The 16,636-nt window shown below is 47.4% G+C and overlaps 1 protein-coding gene across 1 annotated transcript in view; it reads left to right on the top strand.

Annotated features, from left to right (window-relative positions):
* The window catches only part of LOC116969430, a 75,338-nt gene that overhangs the window by 18,248 nt on the left and 40,454 nt on the right, over positions 1–16,636 (top strand). The window contains exons 7-10 of the mRNA XM_033016315.1: positions 749–876; positions 2,116–2,230; positions 5,303–5,421; positions 6,906–7,518. Coding sequence (XP_032872206.1) covers positions 749–876; positions 2,116–2,230; positions 5,303–5,421; positions 6,906–7,518 — 975 coding nt within the window. The remainder of the gene's footprint in view (positions 1–748; positions 877–2,115; positions 2,231–5,302; positions 5,422–6,905; positions 7,519–16,636) is intronic.

Consider the following 16,636-nt stretch of genomic DNA (forward strand, 5'->3'; position numbering starts at 1 on the left):
ATCGAAATCCTAATCTCACCTTCAATACATTGCTCATTTGGATCCCTAGCTTGCAAAGCTTCGTCTATAATCACTGTGGCTCTGATACAAGCTACATTTCCATTCTGGAGATCAAGCCGCAGGGTGGCACAGCAGTAGAGTTGCTGCCTCACAGCGCCAGAGACCCGGGTTCGATCCTGACTGCGGGTGCTGTCTGTACAGAGTTTGTACGTTCTCCCCGTGACCGGGTGGGTTTTGTCCAGTTGCTCAGTGTGTGTATGTATGTGTGTGTGTGTGTGTATGTGTATATATATATGTGTGTGTGTGTATATATGTGTGTGTATATATGTGTATATGTGTGTGTATATATGTATGAATGTGTGTGTATATATATATTATATGTATTATATATATATATATATACACACACATATATATGTGTGTGTATATATATATGTGTGTGTATATATATATGTGTGTATATATATATATATATGTGTGTGTGTGTGTGTGTGTATATATATATACACACACACACACACATATATATATATATGTGTGTGTGTGTGTGTGTGTATATACATATGTATGTATATACATTGCTTGTTGGGAATCGGATGTAATCTGTTTTATGAACAAAGAAGATTTGCATCAGTACTGATGTTTATATTTTTAATTCTGCATTAGCTGAGGTAGCTTTGTGTGTTTGGACTCTCTCTTTGTTTGGCTGGGTGACTACTGTGTGACGGTGTTCTTGTTTATTTTGAAGAGGTGCAGGTGGATGAGAGCTGTGAGCCAGCAGTGGTTAAACAGAATGACACACAAAGTCCAAAGAACAAAGAGGAGACGGAGACAAACAAAGTTACTGAAGAAAACCTGGAAATGGTGATGGATGAGGTAACCTGAATAGGTCGGGAATGTGCGAAATACTGTGCATCATGTTTGGGACAAAGACCCATCATTTATTTATTTGCCTCTGCTCCACAATTTGAGATTTGTAATAGGAAAAAATCACATGTGATTCTCAGATTTTAATAAAAGCCATTTTTATACATTTTGATTTCACCATGTAGAAATTACAGCAGTGTTTATACATAGTCCCCCCCATTTCAGGGCACCATAATGTTTGGGACACAGCAATGTCATGTAAATGAAAGTAGTCGTGTTTAGTATTTTGTTGCATATCCTTTGCATGCAATGACTGCTTGAGGTCTGCGATCCATGGACATCACCAGTATCGTCTCTGGTGATGCTCTGCCAGGCCTGTATTGCAGCCATCTTTAGCTTATGCTTGTTTTGGCGGCCCGTTTCCATACTGTATCTTTGAACTGAACTGTGCTCCCCTATTTCAGTGTTTATCTAATCTATGGAGAACACACTCAACCAGGTGTAGCGGGCATTTGGCTTTATTTTCTGTATCATTAATTGTGGCGTTTGCCTTTAAATTTTAGTCTGTCCGTAATTGCGTAGATGGCTGCAATACAGGCCCGGCAGAGCATCACCAGAGAAGATGGCGATTGCTCGAGCACATTCGTTATTTAAATTGTGGGCAATTCTTGTACCCATGCAGTGGCCATTGGATGTTGGGGAAGAAACTGATCAGCAGATTCAGGACTTCTACATTCACAGATATGCATAGAAATTCTAGACTCGTCGGGGAATTTTTTTTGCCAGTTGTGCGCTGAGCTGCAGTAATTTCTCCGCAAAATCCACACCATTAAGGGCCTGTCCCACTTACGCGACCTTTACAGGCGACTGCCGGCACCGTGATAGGTCGCCGAAATTTTCAACATGTTGAACATTTAGCGGCTACCAGAAAGACACTACGACTCTTTGGAGACCTCTCACGACCATAGGACACCTCTCACGACCATACAGGCTGTGAGAGGTCTCCTATGGTCGTGAGAGGTCACCCGCCACATGTCGCCTGTATGGTCGAGAGATGTCTCCAAAGAGACATAGCGTCTTTCTGGTCGCCGCTGACTTTTCAACACGTTGAAAATTTCTGCGACCTATCATGGGTGCCAGCAGTCGCCTGTAACGGTCGCGTAAGTGGGACAGGCCCTTAACATTTGTAATACAAAAAGTGTTCAATTATGTTGAAGTAACTGTACAGTATACTTTGTTCCATTTCAGGGTGACGTTTCACGGCAATCACCGCGTGTCACTGACAGTGGCCCTGTGCCTGAGTGCGAGTCTTGGTCAGCAAACGCCACCTACAACAACGAGCTGGACAGTGAAAGTAACGCGGGTAAAGCAAATCTCCTAGAATTCTAGTAAAGTGCAGTTCTGTCCATTCACAAACCCATAGATTTTTCCATTGACAAATTCAGTGAAAGGCTACGTTAAGATACTGAACAGCTATTAAGATCAAGACTGATTTGACTAAGTGTTCCCAACAACCCTGGAAACTTTAAAATCAAAAATATGTCTCTCTTTGCAATAAAAATATATACGTCTCTGCCTGTGTTGCTGGGTGTCTTCTCTGGTGATGCTCTGCCAGGCCTGTATTGCAGCCATCTTTAGCTTATGCTTGTTTTGGGAGCTAGTCCCCCTCAGTTTTCTCTTCAGCATATAAAAGGCATGCTCAATTGGGTTCAGATCGGGCGGTTGACATGGCCACTCAAGAATTGACCATTTTTTAGCTTTGAAAAACTCCTATGTTGCTTTAGCAGTATGTTTGGGATCATTGTCTTGCTGTAGAATGAATCACCGGCCAATGAGTATTGAGGCATTTGTTAGAACTTGAGCAGATAGGATGTGTCTTTAGAATTCATTCTGCTACTACCATCAGCAGTAGTATTATCAATGAAGATAAGTGAGCCAGTACCTTCATACATGCCCAGGCTATAACACCCTCACCACCGTGTTTCACAGATGAGGTGGTATGCTTTGGATCTTGGGTAGTTCCTTCTCTCCTCCATACTTTGCTCTTGCCATCACTCTGATACAAGTTAATCTTTGTCTCATCTGTCCACAAGACCTTTTTCCACAACTGTGGTTGCTCTTTTAAGTACTTCTTGGCAAACTAACCTGGCGATCCTATTTTTGTGGCTAACCAGTGGTTTGCATCTTGCAGTGTAGCTTCTGTATTTCTGTTCATGAAGTCTTCTGCGGACAGTGGTCATTGACAAATCCACACCTGACTCCTGAAGAGTGTTTCTGATCTGTCGGACTGGTGTTTGGGGATTTTTCTTTATTATAGAGAGAATTCTTGTCATCAGTTGTGGAGGTCTTCCTTGGCCTGCCAGTCCCTTTGCGATTAGTAAGCTCACCAGTGTTCTCTTTCTTCTTAATGATGTTCCAAACAGTTGACTTTGGTAAGCCTAAGGTTTGGCTGATGTCTCTAACAGTTTTATTCTTGGTTCTCAGTCTCATAATGGCTTCTTTGTCTTTCATTGGCACAACTTTGGTCCTCGTGTTGATAAACAGCAATAAAAGTTTCCAATTGTGGTGGAAAGACTGGAGGAAAGACGAGGTGCTGAGAGTTCTCTTATACCTGCATTAAGGAGGCAATTAAACACACCTGAGCAATTACAAACACCTGTGAAGCCATGTGTCCCAAACATTATGGTGCCCTGAAATGGGGGGACTATGTATAAACACAGCTGTAATTTCTACATGGTGAAACCAAAATTTATAGAAATGGCCTTTAATAAAATCTGACAATGTGCACTTTAACCACGGGATTTTTTTTATTACAAATCTCAAATTGTGGAGTACAGAGGCAAATAAATACATAATAATAATAATAATAAATTTTATTTATGGGCGCCTTTCAAGAGTCTCAAGGACACCTTACAAAAATTTAGCAAGTAGAGGAAAAACATGTAAGCGGAATGAAATAAATAGTAGAGACATGACTAGTACACAAATTAAAAGACAGAATTCAATTCAAAACACAATATGAGGCAATTCAAGCACAGATGAAAAGGGAGGGGGACGTGGGGCTAAGGATAGGCAGAGGTGAAGAGATGGGTCTTGAGGCGGGACTGGAAAATGGTGAGGGACACGGAATTGCGGATCAGTTGGGGGAGGGAGTTCCAGAGCCTGGGAGCTGCCCTGGAGAAGGCTCTGTCCCCAAAACTGCGGAGGTTGGACTTGTGGATGGAGAGGAGACCGGCTGATGTGGATCTGAGGGACCGTGAGGGTTGGTAGGGGGAGAGGAGGTCAGTGAGATATGGGGGGGCCAGATGGTGGAGGGCTTTGTAGGTGAGGACCAGGATTTTGTAGGTGATCCGGTGGGAGATGGGAAGCCAGTGAAGTTGTTTGAGGACTGGAGTGATGTGATGCCAGGATTTGATGTGGGTGATGAGTCGGGCGGCTGCGTTCTGGACCAGTTGGAGTCGGTTGATGTAGGTGGAGCTGATGCCAAGGAGAAGTGAGTTGCAGTAGTCCAGTCGGGAGGAGATGAAGGCATGGATGAGTCTTTCAGCAGCGGGAGGTGCTGGGACTTTATGATGGGTCTTTATCGCAAATGTTATGGAGGACACTGTATAATAATTGTTCAATTAATAAATTAAACAATGATAAAGATCCAACAATACACCTCTGACACACTAATTAGATCCCTTTCATGTCTCTAAAGCTCTAGATAAAGAATTAACAATTAACAAAGAAGTATACAATGAACTCTTTAAGGACGAAGCCATGTCCCAAAAGAGGTAAACACAAAATGCTGGAGTAACTCAGCGGGCAAGGCAGCTTCTCTGGAGAGTAGGAATGGGCGACATTTCGGGTCGAGACCCTTCTTCAGACAGATGTCAAGGGAGGTGGCAGGACAAAGATAGAATGTAGTCGGAGACAGTAAGACTAGTGGGAGAACTGGGAAGGGGATGGAGAGAGAAAGCAAGAGCAATCTGAAGTTAGAGAAGTCAACGTTCATACCGCTGGGGTGTAAACTACCCAAGCGAAATATCAGGTGCTGTTCCTCCAATTTGTGTGCTAGGCCTTACTCTGACAATGGAGGAGGCCAGAACAGAACAGAAAGGTCAGATTGGGAATGGGAGGGGGAGTTGAAGTGGGAGATCACCGGGAGATCAGGTTGGTTAATGCAGTGGAGGTGTTCAGTAAAACAATTGCCGAGCCTGCGCTTGGTCTCATCAAAGGTATGTCCAAAAAGCTTGCGCCACACGCAATGCTCTCGTAATTTTGTCTGGATTAAAGAAGGTGCCAGACCATTAGTTGTGGGTAAATGTGTGGTAGATCTATATTGTGATCTTTAGGACCTGCTGTGGTATTGTGATCTTGCATCAGTTGCGGGTTTGCACTTGCCCACTCAGTGCAAAGGTTTTCACTGACACATTTACCTTTGTCTCAAAAGATGCTGCCACAGGCACAGACTCCAAGACGAGCTTCCCCGAGAAGGAAATCCAGACTGTGATTTGGAAAATCGTCATCGGAGCTGAGGAGCAATTGAAAGCCAAAGCCTCAGAAACAAAAGTGAGACGAATAACATTACCCCAAATCTGTGGTTACTTGCTTGTCTGTTGGACTACTTGCATTTAGACAATTGCTGCGGTGTAAACTGCCCATATGAGTTGCTGCTCCTCCAATTTACGGTGGTCCTCACTCTGGCCATGGAGGAGGCCCAGGACAGAAAGGTCGGATTGGGAATGGGAGGGGGAGTTGAAGTGCTGAGCCACTGGGAGATCAGGTTGATTATTGCGAACCGAGCGGAGGTGTTGGGCGAAGCGATCGCCAAGCTAGCTCATCAAGCTAATTTACTGACCCCATCCAACTCCTCCACCAGGTAATGAGTAGTTCAAAGAAATTGTGTGGTCACCTATGTTTAATCAATAATGTTTTATTATTAATGTTTTATGTGTCGTTCCTGACTGTCATTGTATGTCGTTGTCACTTGTGGGTGGAGCACCAAGGCAAATCCCTTGTATGTGAATACTTGGCCATTATTCATTCATTGATTAGTACTGGGATCTTCCTTTCAAGCAAAAGCTTGCTATATTCTAAAGAGGAGCTGGTGATTACTCCCCCCCCCACCCTTCTGTTCTGTCCATTGCCAAGGATTAGGAACCTTAGATATTTGGGAATTTGATGCTATACATAAATTGGAGAAATACGTTCAATTAAAAATAAATTGCAATGAATTTAGACTTTTACTGATAGAGCGTGGAATCGGGCCCTTCGGCCCTCCGATACCGCACCGACCAGCATTCATCCTGTACACCAACACTATCATACACACCAGGCACAATTTTTACCAAAGCCAATTAACATGCAAACCTGTACGTCTTTGGAATATGGGAGGAAACCAGAGTGCCCGGAGGACTCTCACGGGGAGAACGTAAAACTCTGTACAGACCAAAGATCCTATAGCGGAGCAAGATGGACCACTCCTGCTATCTGCAATGGGCTGACGTGTAGTACGCAACGGAACGGAATGTGGGCCTTTTTTTCATCCATTTCCGTAACCGGACGCGACCCGACCCGCAGTGTAATCAACGTTGCGGGGGAACAGTTTGTGTTGATAAATAAAAATTCTGAAAATGAGGAGAAGATTTTTCCCAAATAACTTTTATTTTTACGAGGATGTTTCCGTAACCGGCTTCCGTCTCCGCACTAGTATCCTATGGGATCTTTGGTGCGGAGACGGAAGCCGGTTATGGAAATGGGGCCGAATATTAACCATGAAGCTGCCCATGACCGCACTATGTCTTTTTCGTCGAGTGGACCTTCTTGCTCGCTATAGGATCTTTGGTACAGACAGCACCCGAAGTCAGGATCGAACCCAGGTCTTTGGCGCTGTGAGGCGGCAACAGAGTTGATGTTTTTTTTTCCCTCCTCTCTGTTCTGTCAATCACCAAGGATTAGGTACCTGTGAGTTGGGAGTTTGGTGCTGTACATTAAATTCGAAAAAGTTGCTGCAATTGAAAATAATTTCCAACGAATTGTGACTTCTATTTTAGTTGCTGCGAGATGCCTCCCCCAGGAAGACTGGGCCTGCCGATTCCCCCAGGGTGACTGGGCCTGCAGCCTCCCCCAGGAAGACTGGGCCTGCCGATTCCCCCAGGGTGACTGGGCCTGCCGATTCCCCCAGGGCGACTGGGCCTGCAGCCTCCCCCAGGAAGACTGGGCCTGCCGATTCCCCCAGGGTGCATGGATCTGCCGATTCCCCCAGGGTGACTGGGCCTGCAGCCTCCCCCAGGAAGACTGGGCCTGCCGATTCCCCCAGGGTGACTGGGCCTGCAGCCTCCCCCAGGAAGACTGGGCCTGCCGATTCCCCCAGGGTGCATGGATCTGCCGAAGACCCCAGCGTGACTGGGCCTGCCGATTCCCCCAGGGTGACTGGGCCTGCAGCCTCCCCCAGGAAGACTGGGCCTGCCGATTCCCCCAGGAAGACTGGGCCTGCCGATTCCCCCAGGGTGCATGGATCTGCCAATTCCCCCAGGGTGACTGGGCCTGCGGCCTCCCCCAGGGCAACTGGGACCACAGCCGCCAACAGGAAGTCCCTGGATACTGTTGGCAAAGGAACATCTCTAATCAAAACTTGGAATTTCAGGAGTAAAAATCATAAATCGGGTAAGGACTGAAGGTTTTCAATATCACAATTGTAACTTGCTGAACATTTTCAGTTTGCTCGCCTTTCTCTCCCAAGCCTCTTCTACTCCTGCACCTATTTTCTGAAGGAGGGTCTCGACCCGAAACGTCACCCATTCCTTCTCTCCAGAGATGCTGCCTGTCCCGCTGAGTTACTCCAGTATTTTGTGTCCATCTTCAATTTAAACCAGCATCTGCAGTTCCTTTCGACCTACAGTATTTTAGACAATAGACAATAGGTGCTGGAGTAGGCCATTCGGCCCTTCGAGCCAGCACCGCCATTCAATGTGATCATGGCTGATCATCCACAATCAGTACCCCGTTCCTGCCTTCTCCCCATATCCCCTATCTTTAAGAGCCCTATCTAGCTCTCTCTTGAAAGTATCCAGAGAACCGGCCTCCACCGCCCTCTGAGGCAGAGAATTCTGTGGTCTTACAACTCTGTGTGAAAAAGTGTTCCCTCATCTCCGTTCTAAATGGCTTACCCCTTATTCTTAAACTGTGGCCCCTGGTTCTGGACTCCCCCAACATCGGGAACATGTTTCACGCCTCTAGCGTGTCCAAACCCTTAATTTCAATGATCCCCTCTTATCCTTCTAAACTCCAGAGTGTACAAGCCCAGCCCCTCCATTCTCTCACATATGACAGTCCTGCCATTCCTGGAATTAACCTTGTAAACCTACGCTGCACTCCCTCAATAGCAAGGATGTCGTTCCTCAAATTAGGGGACCAAAACTGCACACAATACTCCAGGTGTGGTCTCACTAGGGCCCTGTACAACTGCAGAAGGACCTCTTTGCTCCTATACTCAACTCCTCTTGTTATGAAGGCCAACGTGCTATGTTTCTATGTTTAAGAAGGAACTGCAGATGCTGGAAAATCGAAGGTAGACAAAAATGCTGGAAAAACTAAACGGGTGAAGGGTCTGAAGAAGGATTTCGACCCGAAACGTTGCCTATTTCCTTCGTTCCATAGATGCTGCCTCACCCGATGAGTTTCTCCAGCATTTTTGTCTACCTGCTATGTTTCTTTGCCTATGTTTCTAATCAGAGATGGACACACTGATATGTTCTGTATTCATGCCTTCGATATTCTGTTGTGCTGAAGCAAAGCAAGAATTTCATTGTCCTATCTGGGACACATGACGATAGAATCTTGAATCCCTTGAATCTTGAAGAGGAAGAAATTAGTCACAGGTATAAACCATCTGGTTCGCCAAGCATGTTCTTTTATTCAATAAGCTGATGGCTGTCATTTCGTCCTTCCCTGGTAAGCTTTTGCCCCTTATGCATTATCAAGAATTTATCGCCCTCTCAAAAAATATTGGAAGACTGCTTCTGCAGCCTTGAGCAACAAGTAGATACTTTTTTAAAGGTGAGACCAAAAGGATAATGTTTTACCTGGCTGAGGAATCTAGAACCAAAGATCTCATGATAAAATCTCTTCACGCAGACCATGGTGAATCTTTGGAGTTCTCTACCCGATACGCCCCTGGAGACTATCAGTTCATTCAAGACAGAGGGAGAATTCTGGATCTTATGGGAATTGAGAGATAGGAACTGCAAAGGAAATTTGAGGTGTTATTGATCAGTGGAGGAGGCTCTCAAGGTCCCATGGCCTCTTCAGTTCATATTTCGCATGTTCTTATAGTAACAGTGAAGTTAAAAACTCAAAGGTACACAAAAAAGCTGGAGAAACTCAGCGGGTGCAGCAGCATCTATGGAGCGAAGGAAATAGGCAACGTTTCTGGCCGAAACCCTTCTTCAGACTGATGGGTGGTGGGGGGGGCGGGGAGAAGAAAGGAAAGAGGAGGAGGAGGAGCCCGAAGGCTGGGGGATGGGAGGGGACAGCAGGAGCGCTGAGGAAGGGGAGGAGACAGCAAGGACTAACAAAATTCGGAGAATTCAATGTTCATGCCCCCAGGATGCAGACTCCCCAAGCGGAATATGAGGTGCTGTTCCTCCAATTTCCGGTGTTGCTCGCTCTGGCCATGGAGGCGACCCAGGACAGAGAGGTCGGATACGGAGTGGGAGGGGGAGTTGAAGTGCTGAGCCACCGGGAGGTCAGGTTGGTTGATAAGTTAAATAAGTTAAAAACTCATTTGGCCCATTTAAAAAAAAAAAAAAAAATTTACAAACTCACGAATAAAGGGAAAGAAAAACAAAAAGTTGGGGAAAGATCTTTGGAATTCCCCAGCCCTTACATCGGTGGATGTTCATTCATAAAATATATTTAAGACAGATAATAGGTTTCTGTGCATCTGCCGAAGATTCAGTTCCATACCCCATAAATCGTAATCTTCTTCTGAGCACCAGTCTTCCAACGGAGGGACTGGCATGGAAGTTTACTCCTTGACTATCAGTATCCCATATGTAACTGTCCTACTTGAGTTGAAGTACCTGCCAATCTTTACTTACTTACTGCCTATGATGCCTCCTGGCATGTAGGGCAGCAACGGAGGTCCTACAGTAGTGTAGATTCCTTCAGTTGCTGTTTCCGTAACATATTTGTTTTACGAGACAGGGTTTGTTGGCCCTGTGCTCAACCTCCAACCTGGAGGACCAGTGGATCACTGTTTGTCTTTGACCTGTCCAGCATGGGAGACCCTAACATGAGGCAAATCTCCCGCTGGTATAGCTCTAGGGGTCACTGAGACACACAAGCTCCCGGACCACAACTAGGTTGCAATCCAACGGGGAGGCCAATCTTTCTGAAGCCAATTCATTTGGCCCACTGTCTTGACATGCTTCTGTCTCCGTTCTTATGTTAAAAGCAAGATCTGTCATCCCATTTGCCCTCTGCCCCACCCTCCAGGCTTCGATACCCCCTTACTTACCCCGCTTGACCGTCCTTCCTTCATTGGAAGGCTACCTGAAGGGGGAGAGAGTGAAGGAAGATTGTTCCCGATGTTGGGGAAGCCCAGAACAAGGGGTCACAATTTAAGGATAAGACGGAAGTCTTTTAGGATCGAGATGAGAAAATCATTTTTTACACAGAGTGGTGAATCTGTGGAGGCCAGTTCTTTGGCTATATTTAAGAGGGAGTTAAATGTGGCCCTTGTGGCTAAAGGGATCAGGGGGTATGGAGAGAAGGCAGGGATGGGATACTGAGTTGGATGATCAGCCATGATCATATCGAATGGCGGTGCAGGCTGGAAGGGCCGAATGGTCTACTCCTCCACCTATTTTCTATGTTTCTATGAATGGCATTGATGAGACTATCAGGAGCCGCCACTGCCGCGCGTTTGAGGCAGCAGAGGTAATGTAACGGCCTCCAGGCGCTGTGGCCAGTTCAATGTGCTGTTGGCGAGGGCTGTGAGGTCTACCTCTCCACCAGGGGGCGGAGGACAGTGCAGTCGAAAATGCCATGCTGCCGTGCTGTTTGCTGGTCTGCTCCACACACGCAGGCTGCTGATGAACGCAGCCCCCAGCCATGCACGTTGGCGTTGAACCGGCCGACCCCTGTACTGAGCCGCTTCAAGGCAATAGACAATAGGTGCAGGAGTAGGCCATTCGGCCCTTTGAGCCAGCACTGCCCTCCGACCCCCTGGTGGTGGGGTGGATCTCACGGCCCTCGACGACAGCACATTGAACTGGCCACTGCGCCTGGAGGGCGTTACATAACCTCTGCTGCCTATTTGTCTATTGTCTATTGACATACTAGGTCAACGTTCTGCCCCATCCCGGTAGAGTGAGAGAAGTAAAGAACGGAGTAAAAGTGCGGTGCCTGGTGTAAATTTATGATCGCCCCTTCGTAACCCCATTTGGCTCGAACCTAAATGTTTGTTTTAAAATGCAAAAAAAAAAAAAAAAAAAATCCCTTTTGTCGGAGCGAATGCTGACTGCCTGATGAGAAGTGACAAGTGGCAGCGTTGCATGCAACGCAGGATCAACTGGGTCTTAGTGTCGCAAGGTTTATTGCGGCGCCGATTGGCCCAGGAACTGGGTGCGGCCCGGGTCCCTGGAGCGTGAAATCGGTGGACGTAGCCTGCAGGCTGAGCAAAGATTTGGCCAGAAAAATTGGGCAAGCATGCAGCGAGATAACGAGTCATCGGTGGGAGTCTGAATGCACATTGAGGTGCGTTTCTTCGTCTGTGTGGTCTAAAGCTAAGATTTTCAGAGAGTCCCTTCGGCGGAACCCCGTCGCAGAGATCTTCCAACGGGTTCCGCTTCAAGACTGCGTCAACTAGACAAAGGATTAGAAATCTGTGGCATCTGGACATCTGCGTGCAAAATAAGAGTCGGGAAAACAGGAAGGGAAGGCGGAGGCAATGGAGAGCGAGTGCTGTGCGGAGATGCTTCCTGCACCCGAAAGCCACGGGGACAGAACACATGTGGAAGGTTCTGGATATCTGCCCCCGGGCTCCAAACAGGGTGAGATTACTGATGTTTTTGTTAAGAAGCCAAAGAATGTGGAGGAGGAGAAGCCAATTTTGCGTAGCAATGGTAATAATGGGGAGAGCTGCGAGTTGAGCGGAACAACAGGAAATCGGGAACGCATGGGTGAATGCGCACAGGATGCTGGAGAAGTTGGGACGATCTCCAGCAACGTGGCACCGCCCACTAAACCCGATGATTCCAGACCGTCTGGAAGCGAAGGGCTTCTTGAGATGGAATCTACAGGCAATGGGGTAACTGTAGCAGCACAGGTGGCAAAGACAAACATGCCCGAGCCGTGTACATCCAAGCGTGAAGCGGATGGGCCAACTGACCTTGGTCCGCACGTCCTCGAGGCGGAGACACCACAAACAAACGTGCTTGAATCCGTCATCTCCGAGCCTGATCTGGCCATCTCGCAGCTCGGAGCCAAAGAGTCAAACCTTCTGGAGTCGGCAGCCTCCGTGCCTGAAGGTGAGAGGAAATCCCATCCCGAGAGCAAGCCAAAAGGCGGAGGGACAGACCAGCCAGGGTCAGTGATCTTTGCGGCTGATGGCGAAGAATTAAACTGCACGGGGGTGCCCATTTGTGGGCCTGAAGCTGGACGTTCAAACCTTCCTGAGTCGATCATCTCCAAGACTGAAGCTGAAAGGAAACCTCAGCATGGATTGCCCGTCTCCAAGCCTGAAGAGGAAGGGGCAAACCACGCAGGGTGTATTGGCCCGAGGCTTGAAGCTGCAGAATTAGACTGTCCCAGGTCAATGTTCCCTGAGCTTGACGATAGAGGGTCATTTCATTCAGAGAGGGCCACCTCTGGACCTGAGGATGTTAAATTGATAATTCCTCCACCAGAGGAGACCGATCCTGAAGATGACAAGCAAACCCCTTGGAAATCAGCAGTGTTCAAACTTGAAGATGAAGATACAAACTCACCTGGGTCCTTCATCTCTGGGGATGATGCTAAGTTGCCAATCGGTGTGTCTGAAGCTGGAAGTTCGGCCGTTCCTGGGTCGACGATGTCTAAAAATAAACCCAATCTATCTTTGAAGTTGCAGCTGCGACAAGAGCAGAACTCAGTAAGTGTGGAGAATCCTAGTACGTCCCAACAGGAATCTGAATGTCGACGTGCAGAGGCTTCTGGCGTAGAACATTTCAACGCTGGGGGAGGTTCACTCAATTTGCCTTTGGACGAGCCGGATAATTGTGAATTTAAAAATAGGGGAATTGACTTCCGGTCGAAGGAGAATCTCTCCCGCGATGCTAAAACAGCCAGCGATATAAATATCACTGAAGACTCGGTGGCACTGGAAGCAGCAGAATGCATGGAAGAGCAGGTGAGCAATTCGGTCAATTGTTACAAAGCTCTGCCTGCCCCTGAAGTCGATGGAGACACCTTGTTAACAGTTGAAGAATCTTCCCCAGCGACTGGGACCCGGGCAGATATTTCAGACGTTGCCACAGTTGCAGTGGAACCGCCAGTCGGTTCTGAGTCAAAGGTTCAAGATCCAAAAGGTGCCTTTAAGGTGCAGGACTTGCAGGAAGAACAGACTGCCGACATCAACCAAGGTGGCACTCCACCCTCCACTCTAACAGGCTCAGAAACCCAAGAGGAGCTGATGCCCTCGGTGACAAACAAGCTGCGGAAGAGGAGGAGGAGCAGGAGGAGGAAGAGGAGATCCTTCAGCGCTCCACGGACAGACTACGCATTGGGGCAAGTTGATGTCTCAGCAGCCAGGTGTCTCCAGCCGGACGAGAGCACCGTTCCATTGTCGCACGTCACTGGAGGGATGTGTTCCGCTGGGCTCGGGTCGAAAGGGTTTAGGAGCGAAGAGCCACAAGTTGATCGAATGGACGTTTCCAATTCGGAGATGATGGGTGCACGAGTGGGCTGGGATGAACCCAGAGTATGTGCTGAAAGTAAGCATGTTTTCTATACCAAATCAGTTTTTAGTTTGTTATTCATTTTCAGGCAAGTCATTATACCAATGTTAAGGTAGACAAAAATGCTGGAGAAACTCAGCGGGTGAGGCAGCATCTATGGATGCTGCCTCACCCGCTGAGTTTCGCCAGCATTTTTGTCTACCTTCGATTTTGCAGCATCTGCAGTTCCTTCTTAAACAGACCAATGTTAAGGATCAGCTTAGTTTTAATTTAGTTTATACCGAGGTACAGTGAGATGCTTGATTTTGTCTGCAACCCAGTCAGTGCAAAGACTATACATAATAATAATGGATGGGATTTATATAGCGCCTTTCTAATACTCAAGGCGCTTTACATCGCATTATTCATTCACTCCTCAGTCACACTCGGTGGTGGTAAGTTACTTCTGTAGCCACAGCTGCCCTGGGGCAGACTGACGGAAGCGTGGCTGCCAATCTGCGCCTACGGCCCCTCCGACCACCACCAATCACTCACATACATTCACACACAGGCAAAGGTGGGTGATTATACATGATTATAATCGAGCCGTGTACAGATACAGGATAAAGGGTATAACGTTTAGTGCAAGCTAAAGTCCAATCAAAGATATCTCAAAGGTCTTCAATGAGGTAGATGGGAGGTCAGAACTGGTCTCTAGCTGGTGAGAGGACGGTTCAGTTGCCTGTTGCCTGTTGACAATAAATTTGTATTGTATTGTAAAAAAAAAACTTGGGAAGAAAATGTCCCTGAATCTGGAGGTAGGTGTTTTCATACTTCTGTACCTCTTGCCTGATGGGAGAGGGGAGAAGGGAGAAGGTGTAACTGCTCCTTGATTATGCTGGTGGCCTTGCTGAGGCAACGCCAAGTGTAGATGGAGTCAATGGATGGAAGGTTAGTTTACATCCAGTGCTGGATGGAGCTGTTCCCAAACCATGCTGGGATGCATCCCAATAAAATGCTTTCAACGGCACATCTGTAGCAGTTGGTGAGGGTCGTTGGGGACTTGCCAAATTTCCTAAGCCTTCTAAGGAAGTAGAAGTGTTTGTGTGCATTCTTGCCCATTGCTTCGATGTGGCTAGAATATTGCTGGCACTAAGAACAACTTCAGGAGTAGGTCAGATAGACCCTTCATATAGAATCTTCTATGCAATTCACTGCGACCATTTAATGGATGGATTTAAGAGAGAGTTAGATAGAGCTCTAGGGGCTAGTGGAGTCAAGGGATATGGGGAGAAGGCAGGCACGGGTTATTGATACGGGGCGATCAGCCATGATCACAATGAATGGCGGTGCTGGCTCAAAGGGCCAAATGGCCTCCTCCTGCACCTATTTTCTATGTTTCTATCTTTCTATTGCTGATCCTCTGCGGGACAGGCAGCATCTCTGGAGAGAAGGATTGGGTGAAGTTTTTTCGGGTCGAGACCCTTCTTCAGACACGACCCGAAACATCACCCATTCCTTCTCTCCAGAGATGCTGCCTGTCCCGCTGAGTTACTCCAGCTTGTGTGTATCTTCGGTTTAAACCAGCATCTGCAGTTCCTTCTTACACATTGCCGATCCTCTGCCGTTTCCACTCGCACCTAATTCCTATATCGATTGATTCTCATTGCAGAAATCTATTACGTTCAGTCTTACGATAGATAGCAACTGACCATCCAAGCCCTCTGGGGTAAAGAATTCCAAAGAGTCGCAGATTCCTGTGGGAAAAAAAAATCAGTTGAGTAACAGTCTCAAAGGCCAGCCTCTCATACAGATACTACGATCTGGGCTCTTCTGCCAGAGAAGCCAGTCTCCCAGTATCCTGTGGTACACAAAAATGCTGGAGAAACTCAGCGGGTGCAGCAGCATCTATGGAGCGAAGGAAATAGGCAACGTTTCGAGCCGAAACCCTTCTTCAGACTGATGGGGGGGGGTGGGGGGGGGGGTGGGGGGGGGGGGGGGGGGGGGGCGGGAGAAGAAAGGAAAAAGGAGGAGGAGGCCGGGGGATGGGAGGAGACAGCATGAGGGCTGAGGAAGGGGAGGAGACAGCAAGGACTAACAAAATTGGGAGAATTCAATGTTCATGCCCCCAGGATGCAGACTCCCCAAGGTGCTGCTCCTCCAATTTCCGGTGTTGCTCGCTCTGGCCATGGAGGAGACCCAGGACAGAGGCATCTGCAGTTCCTTCTTAATCTCCCAGTATCCTGTGCTGTATTGTTCTTCATGGCTTTGGTGAGACCACCCCTGGAGAAATGTACACAGAAACTACTTACTGCCTATTATGCCACCTGGCATGTAGGGCAGCAACAAAGGTCCTCCACTCCTGTCTGTTCTGGGCTAGCTTCTGGACACTACCCCAGGTCAGCTCCATTGTTTTCATTTCCTCCTCTACAGTTTGATGGCAGGTGGCTTTGGGTCTCCCTCTTTCCCTTTTCCCTTCAGGGCTATTCTTGTGATGCTGTCTGGTTCTCTTCTCAGTACGTGGCCAATCCAGTTCCAGCGCCTTCTCATGAAGATGTTGTCCATGCTCTCTTGTCTTCCATTCCGCTTTCATCATTGATGTTCACCCTAGCATCTGTCGATAGCCCTGGAAGTCCATCAGCCCCCAGTAGTGTTAATTCCTTCAGTTGCTGTTTCCGTAACATATTTGTTTCACGAGACAGGGTTGTTAGCCCTGTGCTCAACCTCCAACCTGAAGGATGTACACAGAAAGTGCTGGGATAGGCGACTCAGCGGGTCAGGCAGCATCTCTGGAGAATGTGGATAGGTGACGTTTCGACTACAGTATAATAACTGGGAAAAGATTAATATTAAGATTTTGGAAA

The sequence above is a fragment of the Amblyraja radiata genome, unplaced genomic scaffold (assembly GCF_010909765.2).
Source record: "Amblyraja radiata isolate CabotCenter1 unplaced genomic scaffold, sAmbRad1.1.pri S43, whole genome shotgun sequence".
Taxonomy (NCBI): domain Eukaryota; kingdom Metazoa; phylum Chordata; class Chondrichthyes; order Rajiformes; family Rajidae; genus Amblyraja; species Amblyraja radiata.